A 27426-nucleotide genomic window follows, 5' to 3' on the forward strand; every position below is an offset into this window, starting at 1 on the left:
ATAACATAATCATACAGGAGAAGCTTAAGTCAGTGCAGTTTTAGTATGGGTAGGACTGAGGCTCTGGAAACTGCTCCCTTGGGGAGAATGGACAATGGCTGAACTTAACACATCTATTTGATGATCTGAGTGATGGGTACATCCATACTTAGAATCAAGACCACTATCAAGATCCTCACCACAACTAAGATACAGAACATTTTCATCCATCTTAAACTGACCACCATATGACCACTTCTATCTCTTCCAAAAATAACTCTTAAAAAATCCCAATCTTCCCATGAAACCATTAGGAAACAAATTACTTCATATAAGTTGGTACTATGTTCCCATCACAATTCATGTTGAAATTCAATTCCTAATAGTAACTATTAAGAGGTGCAATCATTAGGTCATTAAGTCATTGGGGCTATTTCTTCATTCATGATTAATGCACAATTAATGAGTAAAATTATCAAGAGGTTTCCTGGTTTATTCCAAGACTGAGTCTGTTATAAGAACCAGTTTGGCTGGCTTTCATGATTTCCTCAACCCATGTGAATACAGCCTCAGGACTGTACCATGAGTTCCCACCAGCATGAAAGACCTCACCAGATATGATGCCTTAACCCTGGGCCTCCAAAGGCCACCAAGATTCATGCACTGAACAAAATTTTCTTCCATAAATTATTTAGTATACAGCATTCTGTTATAGCATCAGGCATGAGACCCTTGAAATAACTAAAAAAAAAAAAAAAATCTGATTTTTTTTTTCTTAAAGTGAAACAAGCAAATCATAATGGCATTTGAAATCTTTCAGGAGTCACTGAACAGTTTTTTGATTTGATCATTTGAAAATTTAGCTAGTTCTTTCAGACTGTCAACTCAGACAAATTGGACCGGAACTGCTATAAACCATGATTAGTGTGGTATTAGTTCTTTCAAAAAAATTAAAAAGGAAGCAACATAGCTGTCTATAAAAAAATTAAATAAAAGCCAAAGATTCTCTGGGTAAATTAGGCCCTGTGAAAACAGGTATTACAGATTTATTTATACTTTATGGTATAAAAAGAGAAAATTTAATGGATTAAATTCTGCATAAGAGCACCTACATTTTTTAAAGTTTCATTTAAATGGTCATAAATAGTAAGTAGAACTCCTAAACAGTCATCCAAAGATGTTCTGCTCAGTTTAATGCTGGCTGCACTCTTTCTTTGCACTCTTCTTTGCAAAGGAAGAAACAGGAAGGCTGAAGAGAAATATCCTCTACTTACTTGCTTCTTTTAGAGATTTATTACTGACTATGTGCATGCATATCTCTCTGTGTGGCATATATATGTGGTCTTCTGGAGGCCAGAGGTAGTGTCAGATCTCCTAGTGTTGCACATACTAGCAGCTTGTGAGCCACCTGCGAGACTGCTAGGAACCAACTCGGGCCCTCTATTTGTAAGAGCAGCAAATACTCTTGACAACTCAGCTATCTCTCCGGCCCAATTACGCCTTTCTACTAATATACCTGAGGGCTGTTGTATCACAGTGCCAAGTATATAAATGAATTCTGACAAACACCAAGTCCTGGTTGGCCATGAAAGGAAAAACAAAAGTTATATATTAATTACATGTTCTTACCAAATGATTTTGGCTAAATGAAGATTTATCATTCAGTAATTGCTATCATCTGGAAATTTAATGTAATAATTAGTATATTTATTTCACTTTGGTTAAAAGTTCTGAGTTCCAATACTGATGTGACAGTAAATAATCTTTAATTATTCAGTTAACAAACTCATAAAACTAGGCACTCCCGAGAATTGGAAGTTGATAGAAGAAAACAATTTTAAAGATTTTTAATAATCAAGAGAGTGATAGAAAGCCAAACATACTAGGAATTCACAAATATAGGCTATGCCTTATATCCTTAGTATATGATTCAACCATTCATATGTTTACTGTGATCTCAAACTCCAGACAAATGTATGTCTTCCAGTCTCAATCATCTTACAAAGATAAGACCTTTCCAGATGCAGCAGAAGTAGCAGCATCTGAGACAACCTTACGGTGCATTTACTAACTGCTAGGTACTGTTTGTTTATGTGCTTTGTGTATTCATTTCATCTTGACACAGATACTATTAGCATTCTCATTTACAGATAGGAAACCGAAGCATAAAAATATAGGTCAGGGCTGGGTGGTGGTGGCGCACACCTTTAATCCCAGCACTTGGGAGACAGAGCCAGGCGGATCTCTGTGAGTTCGAGGCCAGCCTGGACTACCAAGTGAGTTCCAGGAAAAGGCGCAAAGCTACACAGAGAAACCCTGTCTCAAAAAACATATATATATACATATATATATATATATATGTATATATATGGAGAGGGGGGGGTCAGGAAATAGCAAAGTTGGATATTTAAACTCAACCAGTTTGGCTAACCCACTATTCACTCTCATGAAACTTTTCCTTCTCCTAAACACCTTCCTCAGAGTTCACAACAGAAGAGCCTCCCTTACTCCTACCAAGGACTTCAACCCTGCTTCTGCTCATCTGCTTTTTTAAATGCATGAGCCGGAATAATGCTGGAGAAAAATCATCTAGCATAGTTGGCTGGCTGTATCACTATCCTAACCTAGTGATTTTCCTTGGTAAATTTCTCATCTTGGCACAACTAGTTTATATTTTCTCTTTGCCAAAATTCTTAACAATATCTTCTCTCTTCCGTACCAAAGATCTACCTCAAATATAATGAAGAGAGTGGAGTATGGTAGCAGAGGCTTGTGGTGTCAGCTACTCAGGAGGCTGAGGCAGAGGACAGCTTAAATCTAGAAAACTGGGCAGGAAAGCAAGACCACATATCCAAAAAATAAACAAATAAAAATCAAAACAAGATGTAATTAATTAAAAAGAAGAAGAAGAAACATGAGAAATGCTTCTAGTTCCTCTCCATCAAGCCTATACCAGTGTTGTCCTACACCCATATGCTCCGCTTTCCCTGTTAGGAAAAGACTTTTCCACTAAAGGTCCACCTCTTTGCTGTGGTCTAGATTTCATTTTCTGTATGCTCAGAGTCCTTATTATTTCACTCCCCTTCAATACCAGCTTCTATACAGAACCATTCTCTATCCATCTCTAAGTATGAAGTCAAAATTCATTACTTTCCTGGACTTCCACAGGTCCTCTGGCTGACAATCAGTTTCTCTGTTTTCTCTTCCAGCAAAAGTTTATGAAAGGTTTTCCTACACTCAATATTTCATTTCCTTATCCTCAGTTTACAATTTAGCCAGCTCAAATATGTCCTATGACACAGTCCTTCCTGGAAACAAACCATATGTCAGCAGGTCAACAGCCACCTGTCTAGCCATTCATCTTATTCTCAGTAATAAACACTTGGTTTTTGGCTTCCGGAACTCTACTCAGGGTGTGTTCCTATGTCTTAGCCACCCATTTCTGTCTAGGTTGGCTTCTGTCTTTTATTCATTCTTCACTGTGGAAGTTCTTCAAGACTCATTCTATAATCCTCATTCCTCCAGGTTATTTCTTCTAGTCCCATAGCTTTAAGCAGATCTACACTGATACACCCTCAGTGTACAGCTATCACTCTCCTCTTCTATTATGGCTAACCAGTTAGAGATGACGACTGAACCCACTTGTATTCCCAAGTCTCTGATTCATCTTCCACAGAGAAGCCAGGGATCACTTAAAAACATGTTGTTTCTTTGCTGAAAATCTGCCAATGGTTTCTCTGACGTTAGAATAATATCCTATGTTCATCAAAATACCTTATTTTGTACTGGAGGCATTTTGTATTTGCTACCCCTCTGAAAAAACTTCTGCTCCTCCAGTTATAGAAAATATCAGAAAAACCTGATTAGTATAGGCCACCTGCCCCAAGGCTCATACTCTTCATTGTACCTAAAACAGCACATTATTCCTTAGCCAATACTTCTTATAATCTGAAATTGTCCTGTTTGCTTTTCCTGTCTATCACATCTTGAAAGAGGTTGGGAACTTTGACTAGTTCATTTCTGCATCAGTTCTGTAAGTGGCCTAGAGTAGGCCCTCAAATATTTAGAATAAATAATCCACTGAAGCCAATACAGTCTGCAAAGCATTTTTTTCTCTTGGGTAAAAACTCTGTTAAAAACAACACAACAAAAAGGCAGGAGAACAACCACCATGTTCCACTTCTTTACTTAGCTCAGCTAGACCATTCCCTAAATACAGACTACATTTGTGTGGTCACAAGTAGTCTAAAAAAACCTCCCGTAGGAACATCCATAAAATGTGGTGTACCTAATTACTTAAAAGCTTATTATAATCAACTTTATTGTGCATAATTGTGTAAAAATGGAGTAAGAAAATAATGTTTTATATTCTCAGCGATCAAATATATTAAAATTAATCAGATACAGATCTAGTTGGAGGAAACATTAAAATCTTACTGTACTTTAGTATATTTCTATTTGTAAATGATACATGACTGTAAATGCTTTTCTTGACTTCTATGAAATTAATTTTTCACTTCTACATATAAGCAAGTATGTACTACTTTGTCTTTCATGTAATATTCTTTAGGTTTATATTGGAGCAAATGAAGGAATTTCACTTTCATGGTTAAGTAATATTCAAGTGTGTAAATAGATCTCATTTTTTAAAATCTATTCTTCTGTTGATGTACACCTAGGTTGATTCCATATTTAGCCAGTATGAATAATGCCTCAATAAATATTCAAGTGCAGGGACTTCTTCAACATAGTGATTTCCTTTTCTTTGGATACAGTCCCAGGAGTGGGGTTACTAAATCAGATGATGGATATACTTTCAGTTTCCTCAGGAATCTCAATACTGTTTTTATAATGGGTATATCAGTTCACATTTCCAGTGTGATGATTAATCTTGCCAATTTCATTGGATCTAGAATCAACTAAAAGGTAAGTCTCTGTGTTGGTCTGTGAGAATACTTCCAAGAAGGATTAACTGTGGGGAGAAGACCTTCCATCAGAGTGGGTGGCACCTTCTAATGATAGTCCAGATACAGAGGTTCAAGGAAAAAGCAATGTTACTTGCCTGCCCCTTCTTCCACTTCTTGCTACTAAGTGTACCTATCCCATTGTTATTATCGATGCCATCAGAACCCATCCGATGTGGATTGAAGTGAAGTATTTCTCCAGGAATCTCTAGGCTTTCAGTGTTAGGTTGGCACTGCTCAGGGGGCACCAGCATTATGGACTGAGCAGCTACCAGTTTCTCAACCTCTCTTGCATGCAGACAGCCACTATTGGACTGTGTAAGCAATGTAATAAATCACCCTTTATAATATATATCAATATTATCTGTTCTGTTCATCCAGAGCAACAGTTCTCAACTTGTGGGTTGTAACACCTTTGGCAAATCTCTCTCCCAAAATATTTACATTATGATTCATAGCAGTAGGAAAATTACAGTTATGAAGCAGCAACAAAAATGACTTTATGGTTAGGGTCACCACAACATGAGGAACTGTATTACAGGATCACAGCATTAGGAAGGCTGAGAATCTGAGAATCACTGTTCTAGAGAACCCTGGCCAATACATCTAATACCTACTTCTCTTTTGTGTGTGTGTGTGTGTGTGTGTGTGTGTGTGTGTGTGTGTGTGTGTGTGTGTGTATGGCGGGGGAGTTGAGACAGGGTTTCTCTGTGTAACAGCCCTGGCTGTCCAGGAACTCACTTTGTAGACCAGGCTGGCCTCGAAATCAGAGGCTGGCCTGCTTCTGCCTCCCAAGTACTGGGACTAAAGGTGTGTGCCACCACCACTCAGCTCTATTTCTCATATTTTTACATCCTTGCCAGCACTTCTGTTCCATGTCTTAAATGGCTACTCTGATTTAGGTGAGATGATGTTATCCTGTGGTTTTAATTTGCATCTTCTTGATTATTATTAGTAATGTTGAATATTTTTCAAATGTTTATTAATAATTTGCATATCTTACATTGATAAATGTATATTTTTAAGGCTGGAGAGATGGTTCAGTTAATAAAATGTTTGCCTTGCAAGTACGAGAATCTGATGCTGATCTTCAGAATCCATATAGTTGGCATGTTTATATTCTAACTACTAGGAAGAGAAGAAGATGCTGGCCAATCTGACTAGCCTAGTTGCAGAGTTTCTGATCAGTGAGAAACTCTGACTCAAAACAAACACAAAACAAAAAAAGGATGTACAATGCCTGAGGAATGACCACTGATGTCCTCTGGCCTCCATATGGACAAGTACACTTGCACTCATAACCAAATACTATAGATCTTTTTTAGATAATGCAACAATTTCTTTTCCTGTATGTTTACCTTTTTAAAAAAAGGAAAATGAAATTATGCTTTCCTTTTTAATCATTCTTCCTAAAACTCTGATTTAAGAATAAAGACCATCAGCACTTGGGAGGCAGAGCCAGGTGGATCTCTGTGAGTTTGAAGCCAGCCTGATCTACAGAGCGAGATCCAGGACAGACATAACTATACAGAGAAACCTTGTCTCCAAAAAACCAAAAACAAAAACAAAACAAAAAAAAAACCAAAAAACCAAAAACAAACAAATAAACAAAAAAGGAACTGAGGGACAGGGACCATAAGTCAACTCCAAATAACATAAATACCTCACTGTTTGTCTTGCTTATTATTAGTTTCCACCCTCCCCCCACCCCATCCCCCAGAGCTTGACACAAGGTAGGGTCATTTAGGAAAAAGGATCCTCAAGGAGAAGATGTCTGCCACCAGACTGGCCTGTGAGCAAGCCTGTAAGGCAATTTCTTAATTAATGATTGATACAGGAAGATCAAGTCCATTCTAGGTAGAGACACCTTGGGTAGGTGGTCCTGAATTGTATAAGAAAATCAGGCTGAGCAAGCCATGAGGGGCAAGTCAGTAAGCAGCTTTCTTCCATTTCAGCTCCTTTAGGTTCCTGCCTTGAGTTCCTGCCCTGAATTCTCTCAGTGATGGGAATATGACCAGAGAGCTATAAGATGAAATAAACCCTTTCCTTTCAAAGTTGATTTTGGTCATGGTATTTGATCACAGCAATAGAAACTCAACTAAGCCACTGTTCAATACTGATAGTGCTTCCAGTAAACAAGTTTATTAGGCAAAATGATTATAAATTAGGATAGGGAAGGGGTTTGGTTTGTGATTTTTATAAAACATTAATTCTAATTCTCTAAGTGGCATGGTGGCAGAGGAACTATGTTCAGTATACATAAAATGACAATCTACTGGTTGGCCAGGCATGGTGGTGCATGCCTTTAATCCCAGCACTAAGTAGGCAGAGGCAGGCATTCACCTCTGTGAGTTCGAGGCCAGTCTGATCTACAGCAATTGTTCCAGGACAACCAGGACTACAAAGAGACTTTGTTTCAAAAACAAAACAAAATAAACAAAAAGACAATCTAATATGCTGAGAAAATAATCCTGAAGTGAAATTACATTCCCCAGTGGAATGAAATCCTCTAGTGATGCAGCAAGTTGGGCTGTGAATCTAAACCAGAGTGATAGGTATGGCTGTTCCCAAACCTAAGTGTATGTCCAGGGCACATGTGTGGGCTCCTGCTGGGATGCAGGATGCACACTAATACACATCAAATGGATGGTTTTTAAAACTAAAAGGCTTAAAAAATGTTGGCAAGAATATATGTAATTCACCAGAGGGTTCATTATGAGATGACAAAATATTTTAGAAAAGAAATATTTTAAGGAAGTTTCCACATTTTGGGGAATTCTGTGAACAACACTGATAGCTTAATTGCATTGTCTAGTTTAAGTCATATATCTTTGTATTAACCACACTTGTACAAACTAGTAACGTGTATTACTTACAACTGGAACCCAAACGATTCCAGCTTTGGGATGTGGCATGCTTTTTAAAAACATGTATTTCATCTAGGCAGTGGGGGTGCACACCTTTAATCCCAGCACTTAGAAGCCAGAGGCAAGCAGACTTCTGTAAGTTTGAGGCCAACCTGGTCTACAGTGCAAATTCCAGGTCAGTCAGAGCTACATAGACAAACTGTCTCAAAACACCCCCTCATATGTATGTGTGTGTGTGTGTGTGTGTGTGTGTGTGTGTGTGTGTGTGTGTGTGTGTATGTGTATGTGTATGTATGTATGTATGTATACACACATGTGTATATATACATGCATTTCAGACAGCATCTTCAACAAATGGTGCTGGTCACACTGTATGTAAAAGACTGAAAATAGATCCATATCCATCACCCTACACAAAACTCAGCTCCAAATAGATCAAGGACTTCAACACAAGACCAGATATACTGAATGTGATAGAAAGGGAATTAGGGAGTAGGCTTGAACTCAAAAGCACAGGAAAAGTTCTAAACAGAACACCTACAGCACAGGTATTAAGATCAGACTTAATAAATGGAACCTCTGTACAGCAGAGGGCATCATTTGACGTAAACAGCAGCCTACAGAATAGGGGAGTAGGGAACGTTAATCAATTATATATGATAGAGGGTTGGTATCTAGGATATAGAAAAATAAATAAATAAATAAAAACAACAACAAAAAACCTGAACATCAAGAAAATAACTCAATTTTTAAAATGGGGTATAGAACAAACAGAGTTCTCTAAAGATGAAATACAAATGACTGAGAAACATTTAAAGAAATGTTCAACATGCTTAGTCATCAGGAAAATGCAAATCAAAAAACTACTTTGAGATTTTATCTTGCCCCAGTCAGAATGGCAAGATCAATAAAACAGGCTACAGCACATGCTGGGGAGGATGTTGGGAAATGGGAACACTTATTCATTGCTGATGGGAGTGCAACTGTGGAAATCAGTATAGAGGTTGCTCAAAAGCTTAAACTTAATCTACCACAAGATCCAGCTATCTCACTCTCAAGCATATATTCAAAGGACACTACTTTTTACTACAGAGATACTTCTTCATCCATGGTCATTGCTGTTGCATTCTTATTAGTCAGAAATTGGAAAGAGCTTAGATGTCCATCCATCAACTGATAGATAATGAAAATGTGGTACATTTACACAATAGAATTTAATGAAATTTGAAGGTAAATGGATAGAGCTAAAAATAAACATTGTAAAGTAAGCTAGATGTGTTTTCTCTTATATGTATGTTGTGGAATATTATTTTAAGATATGTTACATTTGTTTATGCTGTGAAACATTTGTTTAATGATGCAAAAATGTGTTGCACTCTTGTATGTTGCATTTATTTAACTCTGTGAGGCTGTGTTATTTTGCTTGTCTATCACACCTGATTGGTATAATAAAGAGCTGAATGGCCAATAGTTAGGCAGGAGAGGGATAGGCAGGGCTGCCAGGCAGAGAGAATAAACAGAAGAAATCTGGGAAGAAGATTGAGGAGCAAGAAAAGGAGAAGGAGAGGAGGACATCAGGGGCCAGCCACCCAGCTACACTACCAGCAACAGCGAAAGAAAGAAAGAAAGAAAGAAAGAAAGAAAGGAAGGAAGGAAGGAAGGAAGGAAGGAAGGAAGGAAGGAAGGAAGGAAAGAAGGAAGGAAAGGCATATAAAATAGAAAAAGATAAAAGCCCAGAGGCAAAAGGTAGATGGGATAATTTAAGAAAAGTTGGCTAGAAACAAGCCAAGCTAAGACCAGGCATTCATAAGAAAGAATAAGTCTCCATGTGATTATTTGGGAGCTGGGAGGCAGGTCAGTGTAAGAGCCAAAGAGTTAAAAATAACCAACATATGTGGATGTTAGTTTTTAAGCTTTAGGTATGTATGTTTCAATCAGAATAATCACAGAGGTTAGGTAGCTGGTAAAGGACCAGAGAGGGGAAGGGAGCTCTTCTGACAAAGTGAAAATAGAACATAGTGTTGTAAAGAGATAAAGGGGAAACTAGGAGGGCAAATTAACCAGAGAAGGGGATAGGAGGGCAGGGTCAAAAAGGGAATATGGGGAGGGGCAACTAACACTAAAGGCTTTTTAAAAAGCTATATAGAATAGAGCCTAAATATATACACATGTCAAAGGAATTTAAATGAAGTCACTATATAATGGGAGAGACAATGCTGAAACTAGATATCTTATGCCACAAAGTAAAAACCTTACATCTTGTTGAGTCACTGGCCAAGAAGGTCTACAGATCCCTAACCATCACAGGCTATTGTCAAGATTATTGGTTACTCTATAGAACCCGATAGTAAGACCCTCTGGTGTCCTACTAGAAGATTCACCTTTACTGACTAGCATTCGTGGTACTGGAAGGTACTTTACATACCACCAGAGGAGACAAAGTAATCATCATTATCACCCAACTCCAAACCCTGTGATGAACAAAAACAATCTGCCTGCAAGATAAACTGGCAATAGTGGCCAAATGGTATGGGAGTAACCAACCACTTTTTGATTGGATATAAGGCTTACTCCATGAGATAGAACCCATACCAGACACTGTTAAAATGTCTGTAAACCTGAAACTAGATAGGTCGTGAGCCCTAGAGGAAAACCTACTACTATTATACTGCTAAAGGAACATAACAATTTAATTCCTAACAACGTATTGTTATATATCAGTGCTTTGCTGGGCCCTGATCAGAGAGAGAAGCTTCTTCTTGGAGAACATGGAAATTAATACAGAGACCCACAACTGGACAATGTGCAGAGTGAGACTTTGGAGTACTCAGTCATAAATGGGACATCTGTCTCATACTGCTCACCTCTTGGCTCAGGGATCTACATGGAAAATGAAGAAGAAAGATTAAAGAGCCAGAAGTAGTGGATGACTCCAAAGAAACAACATTTTCCAGATACAACAAGGCTAATGCACATATGAACTCATAGAGACTGTGACAACATCACAAGTTCAAACAAGCAAAAATCCCAGCATGACAAAGGGGAGGTAGACACAAAATTCCATCCCTAACTAAGAACTTTTTGCAATTGGTACCTGATAAGAAAAGGAAAATCAGTTTTCTCCAATGGAGTGTCACTGGTTATGTCAACCACACTCTGGGGCAGGCCCAATGCCCAGTAGTTGTCCAACACAAAAAGAATTACCCCCCTCCTTTTTTTTTTTTTGTTGCTTTTTGTTTTTTTTTGTTTTTGAGACAGACAGACAGACAGACAGACTGACTGGGAGAGCAAGCCTGAGTGTGAAAAAGTGCTAGCAAGCACAAAAGTGCATGATGAGCATATGAACATGAAGTTGGGTGGATAAGGAGGTGGTAAGAATTGGTAGAGTTGGGAAGGAGATAGAATCTGATCAAAATATATTGTATGAAAATAATTTCAATAGAAGAAAAAAATCCCATTTTTCTTACAGTTACCATTTGCTTGTATTAAAATGTCTTATTTTCTTGTACGTAGGAAGAAATGACAAGATACTCTGAGAATATTAGAATAGTACATTCATAAAAATCAAATTATCTACATGGACCAAATTCAATGACTGTGCATGTAAATGACTGGATACAATATTACACAAGAATGCACTGGCATATTAGTGGAGTAACTGCCCATACAGAGGTAAAATAAAATCCACATTGCACATAGCATATGTCTCTATACATCATCCACTCAAAGGAATGGAGAATATGTGGGGAAATGTCTTGCACCAGTTCTGTGAAGCAAGCAGAACTGTTAATAGCACCACTACCTCCTCCCCAGCTGTACAAGCAGGCGTTTTGGTGATCAGAAAGATCAACTTTAGGAAGTTTTAATAATGTGCACAAACGTGCCTCTCTTTCAGAATGAATATCTACCCATCATCCTGAATGTTTTACATTTAAATTACAGCAGATTCCTGTTTTCATTACATTATGTACTCCAAGAGCCAATTACTTTTACAAGTAAAAAGCAGAGAACATTACTGCTCCCTCAGGAAGTTCAGAAAGGTAAGTCTGATAAAGCACCTGAAGCATTATTAGTTTTCTTACCATGTAAGAAATGTAACTGTGACATTTAATTCTTGGGAAGTGAAACACAAGTTCACAGCCTTGACTACAAGTCCTTTTTAGTAATGGGACCCATATATTTAATCCTATCATTTGTACTTATCTCCCTGCAAGCAAGATCTCAGCTACTGTCCACTGTTTAAGACTTCCTCTCTTTCCCTTGTTTCCTTTTTTGGGCTATGTCTTCTGCTTCTTTTTGTCACCTGAAGGTTTACTATCAGGATTACTTCAAGCCTCTGAATGATACATTATGAGTCATTTCCTGACTTGGCTCATTTGTTAATCACTACCTTTTCAATATTAGAAACATGGTTTAAATTATACTATAGTATTTTAGATGAACATATGCTTTGTTTTCTAAAGGCTTGTCATCTTTTAAAATTGTAAAGCAACCTAAAATTTACCATCTCATTAACTGAGTGCGTATTTCAGTAGTAATAAATAAGCACATGCAATTGTAGACTCTTCTATGACTCTCATCTTGCAAGCCTCCCTCTGTCTACTAAACAATCTCCACTTCCTCTCCCTGCCCCACCTCTGGCAACCACCATTCTGGTTTCTGTTTATATGGGTCTGACTACTACAGCTACTTCCCATTAGCAAAACCATACAGCATTTGTCTTTTCACTACACTAGGCCAAGTTTATTTAGCATAATGTCTTCAACATTTATTCACACTGTAGCATCTGTCAGACTATCCTTTTCAAGGCTGAATAATATTCTCTTATAGGGAATATTGTATTGTTTTACCAATTTGTAAATGCATATTTAGGCTATTTTCACCTCTCAGCTACCCCAAATGGTAGTGCTATAAACATGCAAGCATCTCTTTTAGACTCTACTTTGAATTTATATTTACTACGTATTCAAAAAGCGGGATTCCTAGACTACAGAGTTAATTTTATCTTCATCTGTGTGGTGTGTGTGTGTGTGTGTGTGTGTGTGTGTGTGTGTGTGTGTGTGTAGGTGCACATATACATATGTGTATATATGAAGGTTAGAGGCTGACAGGCTTCCTCAACTGCTCTCCCCCTTATTCATTGAGATAGAGTCTCTCAACTGAACCCACCTATGTGGGCTAGTCTAGCTGGCCAGCCTGCTCTGTGGGAACCCCTCTCTACCTTCCAAGTAGAATCGCAGGCAGCCCACCAGGCCCATCCAGCGTTTAGTGGATGCTGGAGAACCAAACTGCAGTGCTTGTGTTGTGTGGCAAGTGCTTTATCTCCCCACCGTGTTTTAACGCTTTGAGGAACTATCATATTTTTTTCCAGTGTGGTCATCTACTGCACACAAGGATTCTATTTTTTCTATAGATGCACTAATCTTACTTTCTGGGTAATGTTTTATTTTGGAACTAGCCACCCTAAGGGGTGTGAGCAGTATTTCACTGCAGCTTTCATTTGCATTGTAACATTGAGCTTCTTTTCATGTTTCTTGGCCATTGAGATCTTTGGAGAAATGTCTTTTCATATCTTTTAATTGGGATGTGTGTAGTTCAGTTCTTTATGTACTCTGGATTCGTATTTTCTCCTGCCCCATGGGCTGCTTTCTCACTCTGCTCTGTCTTGATTGCCTGTGCTTTTAATGTGTTATCTGAGACTCAATGCCATACAAAATGGAGCTTTTCTCCTATGCTTTTTTTCTAGGACAAGTCTTTATAGTTTCATGTTTTACATTTAGGTCTTTAGTTGTTGACAGTTTTTCCAACACCATTTGTTGAAGAGATTACCCTTTACATGCTGGGCAATCCTGGCACTTTCATGAAATAATATTTGACTATACATACTGAGATTTATATTATGCCTTTCCACTTTATTCCAAGGTCTCTATGTACGATCTTTTGATGACTGTGGCCAGTTTTGTATTTCTTCTGTCTGAAATATTAAATCCCAACTCAGTCTTCAGGTCTCAGATGTTATGTAGTTTGAGAAGTCTTGACCATCCCACCCTCTCTCATTTCATTTCCCCAACCCTCAACTTCATTTATATATTATTCTTCTATCATAGCGCTCACCTTGTTTTCCTGTAATTGACTTGTGACTCCCAGGGTCACAATCTCAATGACAAAAGGGGCTCATCTGTAATTTTAGCTTTGACATCCGCTCCTAGCAAATGCTTTACAACAGTGCATAATCAATAAACATCAATATTGGATCACAGTGTGTGTGTGCTTTTTTTTTTTAAGCATGCTCAGCTGGTAAAAAGAATGAATAAACTCTATGTATTGATTTAGAAAATGCTTCCAAGATATATAAACTAAAAAAAAAAAAAGTCAAGATGCAGAAGTGCTTATAAAGTTATAACTTATATAAGGTATATAATATATCAATTTGTGTGTCTATGATACCTCTCAAAAATAAAGTAGATTATCTTCTGGGGATAGATGGAAATCAGGTAAATGAAGGATGGGAAAAAGAGTTTTCATTATATACTTCAAAATTATATGAAATTTTCCTTATTATGACAATGATTAAAAAATTTAAAACAGAATGACTATATAATGTCCCTAAAGAACATCAAATAGAGGCTGAAGATATAGTTCAGGGCCTAGCACATATAAGGCCCTGGGTCTGATCACTGTGTTGTGTTCCTAAGAGAGACAGATGGGGGAGGTGAATATAAACAAAGTAACAGCAATGTAGGATTTCCTTCCTCTTTCATCTCATAACAAAAAAAAATCACAACTAATAAGATCTAGATCTTAAATGCTTCTTGAGAACTCAGTTACATCCCTGGCCAGGGCTAGAAAATGGAAGTTCCTACCTTGATGTTTCTTGGATTACTCATTCTGGAACTACTATCTTTGTCATAAGGATAATCAGGCAACCCTGCAGAGCAGTGGTTCTCAACCTGTGGGTCGCCTAAGACCATCAGAAAACATTGATATTTACGTTACAATTCATAACAGTAGCAAAGTTACAGTTAGAAGTAGCAATGAAAATAATTTTATGGCTGGGGGTCAGCACAGCATGAGAGTGTATTAAAGGGCTGAAGCATTAGGAAGGTTGAGAACCAGTGCTGTAGAGACTCACTTAGAGAGGAACTTTCCCCAACAGGCAGGAAAAAAAAAATGCTAGTCATATGAGTAAGCAAGCCACCTTAAAAGTGGATCCACCACCTAAATTAAACCTTCAGATGTTTGCAGCTGTGGCCAACAAGCAACTGTAATATCACAAGGGGTGGAGGTGAGGGTAGTATTTCATAGCCAAGCTCCTCTATCCTTTTTGAAAAACAAAAACAAAAAAGCAAAACCAAAACACTGAATTGTGACAGGTAGTGTTTGAAGTCAGTACAGTGCGAGATGATTTGGATAACGGTTAAACTTCACTGGCAGCTTGCTGGATTTAGAATCAACTCTAAAATACACTTCAAGCCTTGTCTGGGATTTTACAAAAAGAGTCCACTGAAGGGAGAGAAAGAACCACTATGCCAGTGACATCACCTCATGGAGTGAGGTCCTCGACTGAAAAAAGGAAAAGTGGAGGAAAGCAGGTGAGCATGCTAGTCATCTGTGCGTCCCAACTGTGGACACAGTGGGAGCAGCCGCCTCACTCTCCTGTGTCTTCCTTCCCCACGATGGACTGCACCCTTAAGCCCTAAGCCAACTCCGACCTTTCCTCCTTTAATTTGCCTCTGGTCAGGCATTGGTCGCAGCAGCAAGAAAAAAGGAACCAATACATTTTTCATGCAGCAATACCCAACTGGGTGAGTTTATTCACAATAGTTTTCTTCTTTTGTAAAGGTATAAATTCTACCAATGTAACCCAGTCCCACCACTGGAAGCCTTGCCTGGCTACAAAAGATAATCAGTTTAGACTCAGTATTCTTAATTACCAAGAGTCCTCACTGGGTAAGTTCTTACTTTAACACACATTGTTTTTCAGAGAAGATACATGTTCCTGGCTTTGTTGCACCCTGTATGCATGATAAAACAGTATGATGAAAGCAAATGATGGTAAGATGTTTTGTTTCCTAGTAAATTCCATGAAACAGAGACTGACAAATCTAATATGAATCCCCAGAAATTCAGTGACTTCTAAGCTTCAGTATTCTGTAATACATAAAACATGCATGATCAATGAAATGAGAAAAAGGGGTACAAATTCTCTACTTTGAAAGACATAGTATAAATAGTAGTTATCAGATCACATTAAATTAACTGCAGCAAGTTACAGAATTAGGTAGGCCTGAAGAAGGCATGTGGAGGACTCTGATACACTAAAGTAATTATGATGCTGGAGTCCACATTCAGACTGAAAGTTGAGTTTCCAATCAATGATGCCATTATACACAATAAGGAAGTCACTGAAATATGAATGCCCAAATGACAAAGAGTAGCTTTAAAACACGTACTATATTTTGATGTTTTCTTAGGAGGAAGGTACTCTTCAGGAAAAATATAAGTTCCATATGGTAAGATATGTGTAAAAGTGTTTGGAAAAGCCACTGTGTCGGTTCTGTCTTTTGAAAAAGAGCACAATTAGTGGTCTGGGATGGTATTTGTGGCATACAAATATTCTAGAAAATTTGTCTAGAAATCTAATGAAAGAAGCATATTGAAAAAGTTTTAGACCACTGATATCTTATGGTCCCTTATCCTAATATTACAGAGCACAGCCAAAAGCAACTAAAAATATAGGCTACTCACCTGCTCAATTCAAAGAACTAAGATTGCTGTGTACTTGATTGTCAGCTGTCACTCAATGACAGTTCATCTGTGGCACCTATACTGCTGTTTTGTGTTCTAGTAGACAAACAATGTAGAGACAACTTTTCAGGGGTCCAATCTTTCTTATGACACAGATTAAACAGCTTTTTCTAAATTCCAGTCTGAGGCTACATCCCCAAACCCCAGCCTAACAGCAATTTAACCACTAGCTGAGTAACAAATCACTGTGTACACTGAGAACTGCATCACCACAAGGACTTTTGTTTGTTTTGAAAATAGGAAACCCAATCTAACTAACTGGTCTATATACCCAAGCTCTTTGCTGTTGAAGACAAAATAAAAGAAAACTTCAGGCTGAAAATCTAGATACATGCCTATAAATTCTCACAGCCACCTGAAACACAAAAATGTCCACACAAAAGAACAGATAATCTATTTTCATGCCAGTTTCTATGAATATCCTTCCAAAAGACAGGAGTATTTCTCATTACACCAGAGGAAGGAGCTTTCAGTAGCATGGAAATAGGAAAAAACTGGCTATAAAAACGTGAAGTGACAAGATGGGGTGGAGCAGGAATGAGCTGCACTTTAGGTGCATTACTTTACTCTGGCAGGCTCCTTCTCTAGGAAGTTCCCTCTGAAAGTGCACATAAAAAGTGATTTTAAAAAGGTGCATATTTTATCCTTCTATATCACTTGGTTAACAGAAGGGCCCTGCTTCTAGGATTTAAATTTTTTTTCCTTTAGAATAAAAGGTTTACCTTAAAGATAACTTATCCTACTAAAATTGCAGTTCTAGCTTTTTATTACAAATGTGATATAGTACCATTAAGACTATTTTGAAAATACAGGCACTTATCTGGTTCAGTAATGATCATATTAAGTTTTCATCTTTGAACTGTATTTTTAACATATGTTCACACATTTTGAATTTTCAATGAAGCTATTCCCCAAGTTTTGAACAGATAAGACAGCAAAAGAAAGTCAAAATACTGCTTACGTAAATATTTATGGAACTTTGAGCCACCAACCACCAAATAGATGACTTCATGGACTTTTCAGACTGGGGAGGATAACAGTGAATTAAGGTGAGGAAGGTAGTCCCTGTTCATTCTCTTCCAATTCCTCTGACTACACTAAGTCTTAGTTTGGTGCTAGGATGGTATCAAGAACAGCACTCAATTCTGGCTACTCTCCCTTCTAAACAAAGAACGTTCACGCTCAAGGCTTAGAGTAGTCAGGAAGCGTGCGTTTCTAGCTAGAAGCTTCCAACAACACTGTTTTTTTTTTTTTTTTTTTTTTTTTTTATTTTTACCCATGTCTGCCTTCTGTTTATGGCAAGTGCTATCTACTGTTAACTAAAGGGTATTTCAAGTGTCTTTTAAAAAATAATCACATTGCCGGGCGGTGGTGGCGCACGCCTTTAATCCCAGCACTCGGGAGGCAGAGCCAGGTGGATCTCTGTGAGTTCGAGGCCAGCCTGGGCTACCAAGTGAGCTCCAGGAAAGGCGCAAAGCTACGCAGAGAAACCCTGTCTCGAAAAACCAAAAAAAAAAAAAAAAAAAAAAAATCACATTGATGTACAGAAGTATTATATAGGAAACGTATATATGGTCAGATTTTTGATGAGGAAGACATTTAATAAATACTACATTAAATTATCTCTTTGATCAAGACACGGTTATTTGTGATGTGCATGTCATCCTCTATTTAGCCATCATGAAGGATGGAGGATTTTTTTTTTAAGTCCAGGCAAGTCAGAGGAGGAAATAATTGAAAATTAGATCACCAAAAGAGGATTCACAGACAAAGTGGTATTTGAGGACTTGAAGGATATAATTCAGAGAAGCAAAATGGAAGAGAACTCTAAACAAGGGAAATGCTGAGCAATACATGTCTGACTTGATTTTGATGTTGGATACATGGGTTAAAACACAGTAAAATGTACCATTAAATAGATGTATATTACTATATAAAATTTTTTCCACAAGAAATTTGATTCTATCTTTGACTTTAAAGTCACTGAAGTTTAAGGTTTAGTTGGCATTAAAAAGAGGTAAATAATGTCAATAGAAAAGAGAAATCACAGTTTAGAAACATGGGAATCAAAAGTATTTTCCTACAATAAACCATCAATAAAAACTGTGAGCTACTAAACAAAAACATTAGCTTTACTCATCTACTAGTTTTATTTCAGAGGCCAAACGTACCTTATTTAAAGTTTACCTATTAAAATTAAATATTCTAAGCTGGGCACGGTGGTGCACACCTTTAATTCTAGCCCTCTGGAGGCAGAGGCAGGTGGATCTCTGAGTTCAAGTCCACCTTGGACTACAGAGGGAATCCCAGGACAGCCAGGAGTACACAGAGAAACCCTGTCTCAAAAAACAAACAAACAAAGTTAAATATTCTATACCCCCCCCAAACTAAAGTGTGTATTAATAGCATTTGCCCCAAGTAATAAAGAAGACAGAATATAGGCACGGTTGACTATTAGTGACATCTCCCAAAAGGCCAGGTCCCAAGCTATTGTTGCTATTTGCAGGGGGTAAGGGGAAGTGAAGTCAGGAAGTAGGTTGGTGGTGGGGTGGGGTATGGCAGGGATGGGTTGAATCTTGCCAAGCCCCCTCTTTCTTGTCCACCATGAGGTAAATAGCCTCTGCCAGGCCATTCCACCTGACCAGAGGCCCAGAAGCAACAGAGTTAAGGACAGGGAGAGCAACTTCGATCTAAAAGTCTTTTCTCTTGGGTTGTCACGTGTTTTCTAACAGTGACAAAATGTTCAACATAATAATACTTCACAGAATTTAGCAAAAGGATGTAATTTTCAACATTTAGATGCTGTTTCCCAACAGCTCAGAAATAATAGTCTCAGAATTTTTTTGTTTGCTTTTAGCTCTTTTTGATTACCTGAGATTTTAAAATCATGTAGTTATTAAGCACTGAATACATTTTAGTGTATTTCCTATTTCATTGTTTTGAGAAAGCCTAACTAGAAGGGGAAATCATAGCGAAAATAAAACCATTATAAACAAGTCTTCACTTGAAACTTTAAAGAGCCATTCTACATACATTCAATAATAACCACAAAAAATCAACCTAAAACATGAATTGTGGTTGAAAAAAGAAGCATCACGAGACTGGGAAAAAGATATTCCACTGTTATAAAATGAAAGTATTGGAACACAGAGGATGTATGTATCTGTAATATTGATTTTTTTTACTAAGGAAGTTACAGTTTCTTTTGTTATACAAGTGAAGTATAGATTGTCATGCGCCAGATACCTCAGACCGCAACAATGGACCATTGCGTGTGGTAAGCTCGGAAGCAAGCAGGCATACCTCAAGTACAGTAATTCTGAAATTAGTAGTGTGTGCTACTTTACTCTAGAAGATTTTAACACTGCCTGGAATGGAACCCAGGGCCTCACGCATGCTTGGTAAGCATTCTACCACAAGCCTGCATTAGAAAATGGGCTCTTTGGTTAGCTAAATCTGGGAATGCTATTTACACCTTCCTTTGAAAATCATATGCATGCAAGCATAGCAGTAACATTCTCTTTTTTTTCTTTTTGGTTTTTGAGACAGGGTTTCTCTGTGTTGCTTTGTGCCTTTCCTGGAACTCGATCTGGAGACCAGGCTGGCCTCGAACTCACAGAGATCCGCCTGCCTCTGCCTCCTGAGCGCTGGGATTAAAGGTGTGGGCCACCACCGCCCAGCGCAGTAACATTCTTGAGCTGCTTTAATAAGCAGATCAAGGTCAAATTTGGGGCTGGGGGTGTGGCTCAGCAGTAGTGTTGGCCCTGTTTTGGAAATACCCTGAGTTTGATCTCCAACACTGAAAACAAAAGTTAAGCTTGACTGAGTCTAGTGTGTTCCCACATCATGTGAGAACACTGTTTAGGGGAAGTAAACTATTGCTTTAGTACAGTGCTGAAGGGAAATATCAATTTGGAAAACCATGGTCTTTTCAAATTCCCTTTAACTGAGGCTGAGCATATGCAGGGCCCTAGGTCTGACTCCTTCCCAGCACCCCAAGAAAAAACCTTTACAACGGGTTGGGAGTGCAGGCTTGTGGTAGTATCTTACAAAGCATGCATGAGGCCCTGGTTTCCAACCCCAGTACCACTAAAACAAAACGTTAACAAAAACTGACACCAGAACACACACAGTAACTGAGGACTAGAGAGATCACACCTGTTGGCAGCAAAAGGCAGAACCTTGAACTTTAGCTCCCTATCCTCAGGCCACAGTTGTTTCTACTGTAAATTATAAAATAGAACTCAAACAGTTAAACGATTAATTTACCTTTAACATTTGGGTCACAGTGTCACCTTTTCTGATTTGTGTTTATTTCACTGTTTTTAACTCTTTCTCAAAAATTGGGGCCCCCAAAGGAGGTACACCTGGAGATTTGCTCTTCCTTTAGTAATTCTGAGGAATGACCAAGTTTAACTAAAAGTAACTATTAGAAAAAAGGCGTTCAGATTACCTGGGCTATAATTTACCTATAACTTCCGTCAGCTCAATGAAATCAAAGAGGTTGACAATCAGGTGAGTCACACAGCACACAATGCCAGCCTATGTTATTCATTAAAGGTCATATTACCACGAACAAATACAACTAACCTTAAAACGGCAAGAACTTCACACCTACATAGAGAGCCTGTACCACCAAAATGAGTTTTGTCTCCATAGTTCAGAGCCATTACATGAGGGAGATCCCTGTATTTTTCTAAAAAAAAAAAAAACCCAAAGAATGTGTGCTTTGACTCCAACCTCTAAACCTCAACTCTACAGGACTCCCGAGCTAAGGTAGGAACACACACACACACACATCATTTCCGTGGCCAGGAGAAAGTACAGTAGCGTGCCACTCCCGCCCCCTCAGGGGAAGGAGGGGAGAGCACCAGGTAAGTCTGGTCACAGTGCAACTTTCCAAGCCTCGGGAATCAAAGGTGAGGGCTGTTAACAACTTCCGTGTGCGAGCCCGACTTCCTCTTGGTGAACTTGGCCGTGCTCCCTCACCCTCTGCCCGGGCACCCCGGCGGGCCTCGGCGTCGCCCCCATCGGAAAGGGACCCACCGGACTGGCGAGGCCACGCCGTGGCTGGGAGCCTCCAACAAAAGACGCCCGGGCGCCCGCGCCCCGGTGACACCTCCCCTTAGCCCCGCACCGGTGCTGCCCGCCGAGGTCGCGGACGGCTCTCGGGGTCCCCCACCGCCGCCCTTCCCCGGGCCGGTCCGGTCCGGGCCCCGCTTCCCCTCCGGCGGCGGGCACAGGTGGGGGCCGCCCGGGTGGCGACACCCCGACGCCGCCCCCAGCGCAGGCCGGCCCCGGGGACGCCCTCCCGAACCACGCCGCCCCGCATCTCGCCGCGCGACCGCGCCCGGGGGGGCGGGGGACGCTGTTACCTGCCGCGGGCTCTGCCGCTCCCCGCCGGCGCCGCTCTCCTGGCAACCGCGGCAGCCGCACGAAGGCCGCCAGCCCAGGGCCTGGTGACAGCTACCAGCGTGCACCGCGCGCGCCCACGCCGGCGTCGACGTCGGCGGCCTCGAGCCCGCCCCCCGCCCCTCCCTCCCGCCGCCGGCCGCTGCCCGCCGGCCCGCGCTAGCTGGCGCCACAGCGCCCTCAGGCGGCCGATCGTGGGAGGCGGCGGCGGCGGCGAGAAAGGCGGGAGCAGGTGTTTTTTCAAGAGAACCTGGGGCGGATGGAGAAGGGGGCCGGGGGGATTGAAGACAGCTTCGAAGTCTCATTTTAAGTACGATCCAGAGGATCCGTCAAGATACTTTCTACGCGTTAATTTCAGGCTCAGAGTCTGTGTGGGATTGGGAGGCAGTTTAGGACTGTTTGGTGTCTAGACTTCTTTTCAAATTTACAGTTACTCCAAAGAGTTTTTGTCTGGACCGCAGCATTAGGAAAATTGAAAGCGTTTACAAATATTTTTCGCGTGTACAAGTGTTAAACCACTTGTGATGAGCATACCGTTCTGAGAATGCTGTGTTATTTCGCTATGTGTCAATATTTAAGCATTGTACATTCCTTAGTGTGAAACGTGGAAGGTGACAATTGTCCTTCAAATAACTGTGTTCACACCGAATAGTAGTTTTTTTTTCTTTTTTAGTACCTTTGTTTTTCCGAAGATTATTTACTTATATTTTATGCGTAAGTATGCCTGCAGATATGTATGTGCACGTCTGGAGCCCAAAATGGGTCCGATGCCCTGGAGCTGGAGTTTTAAGAAGTGATGAGCAGATGGATGTGAGTGCTGGAAACCTAACTTCTCAGTCCTCTGGAAGAGCAGCAAGTGCTCTTAACTGATGAGCCAACCGTCTCGCCCCCAGCTTTTATTCTTTAAACTATTATTGCCAACCATGACTTCACATTGTTTGGATGAAATAGGAATTGGTGCAACAATATAATAAACGTTAAAGCACCTTAAAGGCTGACTAGAAAACTTCTCTGACGTTACTGTTCTTCAGTATACTAAAGACTGTTTTGTTTTGAGGCAGGGTCTTGCCACAGAGCCCTGGATGGCCCTGCACTCACTATATAGCCAAAACTGCCCTTGAACTTGCAGCAATTCTCCTGCCTCAGCCTCCTTAAGGCTGGGATTACAGGTAAGCACCAGAATGCGGCTTAAAGAACTTATTTAGAAATGCTTCAGGTTTGTTTGATGTTGGGTAATTATGATTATGAAATTATGAGATGGAACAACAATAAATGGGATTTCTGTCCTGGCTAGTTTTATGTCAGCTTGACACAAGGTAGAGTCATCTGTAAGAAAGGAACCTGGATTGAGACAATGCCTCCATAAGATCCTGCTATAAGATGTTTTCTTAATTAGTGATTGATGGGGGAGGGCCCAGCTCCTGGAGGGTGGTGCTCTCCCTGGGCTGGTAGTGGTCCTGGGTTCTATAAGAAAGCAGGCTGAGCAAAGCCCTGGGAGCAAGCCAGTGAGCAGCATCCTCCCATGGCTTCTGCATCAGCTCCTGCCTCCAGGATCCTGCCCTGTTTGAGTTCCTGTTCTGAGTTCCTTCAGCGAAAAGTGCTATGGAAGTGTGAGCGGAATAAACCCTTTCCTCCCCAGGTTTCTTTGGTCATGTTGTTTCATGACAGCAATGGTAACCTTAAGACAACCTTTATACAACCCTAAGTGACCTTGACACAAGCTATCATGAAGTAACAGCCTTTCGTTTTTAAAGAAGTCCTATTGAAATTCTGTGGCCTGATATATTTATTTGTTTATACCACACCATATACTTTACTGTGTCAAACGTTCAAGATGTATCTTGTAGTAGCAATGAAATTATGACTTCCCTGAGTCTTTTATTTTTGCAATATCGTGGGTGTGTACATCAGCAATTACTCATTTTCTTTTTGCCTCTCAAGAGTTGTATGATTAGACCCTTTAATCCAAGATACTAGACGCCGTCCACTGTCTTTTCATGGCTTCCATTTTTGCGGCTCTTTCAGTCTTGAAGCTATCGTGTCTACAGCGAATGCAGCGCCCCATCAATCTTTGACATTTTGGTTGCATTGGTAGGAAGCTAATAAACAGTCCTAGTTCCAGAAAAGGGGATTCAGATAAGATGGGCTTTGGACCTGGGGAAAGCACCCACCTCTACTGTCTCTGCTCTGTTATCTTCCTCATCCCTACTACCCAAGCCATCCAGAGGAGCCTCCTTCTCCCCAAGTCTGAGCTTCCTGTTCATTTCAGGGATGGAACCGCTCCGATCCAGCCCATCCCTCATCTTTACAGTGGAGACCGGCTCCGCTCTTTGCGCCTCCCTGTCCTACAAGAAGGAGCGGGTTTCGGGGAAGGTGCACTCCAGGGTCGGGAGCCTGCGCAGTGCGTCCTCTGCCCGGAAGGAGGCGCTGTAGCCGACAGTCGCCGACCTCCGGATCCCGCCCGGCCGCCGCTGGGAGCCGCCTGCGACACGTGCTCCCTCCCACTCTGCTAACTGCGGGCTCGGTCTCGCGTGGGGGCCTGCGTGAGCCATGGCGGTGGCTGCGGCGAAAACGCGCCTGTTCCTGGAAGTGCGGAGACGGCTGCAGAGCGCGCTGCTAATCCTGAGGTAAGGGCGGAGGCGCCGGTGCGCGGGACCCAGGCGCTGGTGCACGTGCGCGGCCCAGGAGCGCGGGTGCGCGGGACCGAGGGGGCGGGGGCGAGCGCGTGGGCCCGTAGGCGCGTGCCCGAGACAGTGTGCGCATGCGTGGGACGGGCGGGTTGGTGGACCTAATCTTTGTGTTTGCCTGGCAAGCACTTTAGCCACTGACCCATCTCCCCTCTCCATCTGCAAACTTGTGATTTCATATTTGCCACACAAAACAGAAATTTGGCGGGAAAATGCACTTTGTTTTTTGTTTTTTCAAGCAGTCAGGGTTTCTCTGTGTATCATCGGAGCCTGTCCTGGAGTGCTCTCTGTAGACCAGGCTGGCCTCGAACTCACAGAGATCCTCCTGGCTCTGCCTCCTGAGTGCTGGGATTAAAGGCGTGCCCCACCATAGCCCAGCTGAAAATTCACTTTTGTTGCTTTTGGTCAGTAATTTTAATGGTTTGTGATCTCTTCATAGGTTTTGCCTATTTACTTTGTGACAAGTGTTTCGAATAGACTTAGACCTGAAAATGTATTATAGAGCAGCGCAGCTGTATTATTATTATTATTATTTTATTATTTTAGCGTTTCCTCTCTTCTGAAATCTGCCAGGTAGATAGAGTGGCATTTTGGATATGGCCTGAGAACTGAGCATGAATCCTAGCTTCCTCACAAGGGTAGATTATGTTACCTGAATTTCCTCAGTTTTAAAATTGAGATTAAGTCTAGGCTCGGTGCAAATCATTTGCCTAGAGTGTACAGGTCCTGACTCCCTAGTATGAGGGTGAAGGGTGGAGAGATAGATAAAGGAGTGGGGTCATAATTTCAAACAAATATCTGCAATTTCTGTCCACCTTGTTTGGAAATTAAGAGAGCAAACATTACCAAATACAGCTCCTTATCCCCCCATACAAACAAAGCAAAACTCTGTAAGTGTTATGCCCAGATCGTACGAACCCCCCAAAAGACCACCACAGAGACTGAGTCCCGCATGTAAAAGCAAAGAGCCTTTATTCAAGCTCCGGGGCTTGGTCCCTCTGTCTGTCTGACTCAGTGGTGAGCAGAGAGCCCCGAGCTCAGGTGGCGTGGGGTTTTTAATCATAGCAGAGGTTAGGGTGAGGGGGTTTCCAGGGTTCAGGACCCTGATTGGCTGACAATTGTCTAAGGATATCTTGGTAAGAAGGGGAAATGGGTGTGTACTAGGCTCAAGGACATCTGGCCACCTTATCTAATGTTTGGGATGTTAGGTATTTCCTCATCCTAGGGTAGATCCCAGGGTGGTGTCAGCTTAAGGCTTTTCCCGGATCTGGGTGTCGCCTGCTAGTAGTAGTCCTATCACAGAAACTGTGTCTAGGTCCCTAAGCTTGTCATGGCAGCTGTGTGGTCAAGCTATTTTGGGGCCCCTCCACAGTAAGCAAGGTGATGAACCATTCTACTTTGCCAGACAGCTTGTTTGTCTCTCTGGTATTTTGACTGTGGACCTGTAATACCAATCACTTCCCTTACCCTAGTAATAACCATGGTCTTGTTTCATTCAACCATTCCACACCATGTCACTGTTTTTTGAACTGTGTTGACATGTGTGTTAGTCAGGGTTGTCTAGAGTGACAATTTATTGATTGAATCTCTGTATACAGAGAAAGGGGATTTATTAGAAGGACAGGCCGCAGTCCCGCTAATCCAGCAGTGGCTGCCTATGAATGGAAAGTCCAAGAATCTAGTAGTTGCTCAGTCCATGAATGAAGCTGGATGTCTCAGCTGGTTTGCAGTATACTTTGGAATCCCAAAGAAGTAGGCTCTAATTCCAGTGAAGGGATGAACTTGCCAGTCAGAGTGAGGGCAAGCAGGCAAAAAGAGTTTCCTTCTTTGTGTCCTAATATAGGCTTCCAGCAGAATGTGTGGCCCAGGTTAGAGGTGGCTTATCCCAGCTCAGAAGATATGGATAATAAAGGCATGTCTTCCTACCTCAAAGGTCTGGATTAGAAGTGAATCTTCCTACTTCACATTAAGCAAAAATCACTCACAAGTGTGCACTCCATTTTGGTGTTTTAGTTAATTCCAGATGTGGACAAGTTGACATAGTTTTCTTTTTTTTAAAGATTTTATCATTTATGTATATGAGTGCTTTATCTGCATGTACAACTTTATGCCAGAAGAGGGCATCAGATCCCACCAGAGATGGTTGTGAAGCCACCATGTGGTTGCTGGGACTTGAACTCAGAACCTCTGGAAGAGCAGGCAGTGCTCTTAACCACTGAGCCATCTCTCCAGCCCCTAGTTTTTGTTTCTATCTGCTTTCCCCAACATTTTTTTGGGTGGGTGGGTGGGTGGGGTTCAGTGGCTGGTATAAATTACTATGTAAACTAGATTGGCCTTGAACTCACAGAGATCTGCCTGCCTTTGTGTCCACAGCACTGGGAACCTTTAACAGGGCTTTGAGATTCATGGTTCCTCTATGTTATTGCTTATATTAGTATTCCTTTCCTGTTTCTTATTGAGTAATTTTCCATTGTTTGAGTATTCCGCAAACCACTTGCTCATTCTTCTATTGCTGGATGTTTTGTTTATTTGCAGAAAGCGTTTATTATGAGTCAGCTGCATTAGATTTGCTTTGTAAGATTTGTGTGTATAGGGGGCTGGGTATTTGAACTAGGCAAGGGCTCTTGCCCCTGAGCCACACCCCCAGCCTTGTTTAATGTCTTTTTATGACATGTATACCCTTGGATGAATACCTAAGGGTGAAAATAC

General features: G+C 40.8%; 2 protein-coding genes across 16 annotated transcripts in view; one reads left to right on the plus strand and one right to left on the minus strand.

Moving 5' to 3' along the window:
- Dop1a (DOP1 leucine zipper like protein A) overlaps nucleotides 1-22120 on the minus strand; it is a 105360-nt gene extending 83240 nt beyond the window's left edge. For 8 of the 15 annotated variants that reach the window (XR_013052857.1, XM_076576737.1, XM_076576746.1 and 5 more), the window contains exon 1: nucleotides 21994-22093. The gene's annotated coding sequence lies outside the window, so the exon portion shown is untranslated. Of the gene's footprint in view, nucleotides 1-16558; nucleotides 16650-21993 lie in introns of those variants that run through there. The other 7 variants (XM_076576740.1, XM_076576742.1, XM_076576744.1 and 4 more) reach the window with 6 other exon arrangements.
- Nucleotides 22121-22233: 113 nt separating this feature from the next.
- Nucleotides 22234-27426, plus strand: part of Ube3d (ubiquitin protein ligase E3D) — a 153440-nt gene continuing 148247 nt past the window's right edge. The window contains exons 1-2 of the mRNA XM_006983724.4: nucleotides 22234-23199; nucleotides 24300-24657. Of these exons, the coding sequence (XP_006983786.1) occupies nucleotides 24581-24657 (77 nt within the window). The 5' untranslated portion in view covers nucleotides 22234-23199; nucleotides 24300-24580. The remainder of the gene's footprint in view (nucleotides 23200-24299; nucleotides 24658-27426) is intronic.

The sequence above is a fragment of the Peromyscus maniculatus genome, chromosome 7, assembly GCF_049852395.1.
Source record: "Peromyscus maniculatus bairdii isolate BWxNUB_F1_BW_parent chromosome 7, HU_Pman_BW_mat_3.1, whole genome shotgun sequence".
NCBI lineage: Eukaryota > Metazoa > Chordata > Mammalia > Rodentia > Cricetidae > Peromyscus > Peromyscus maniculatus.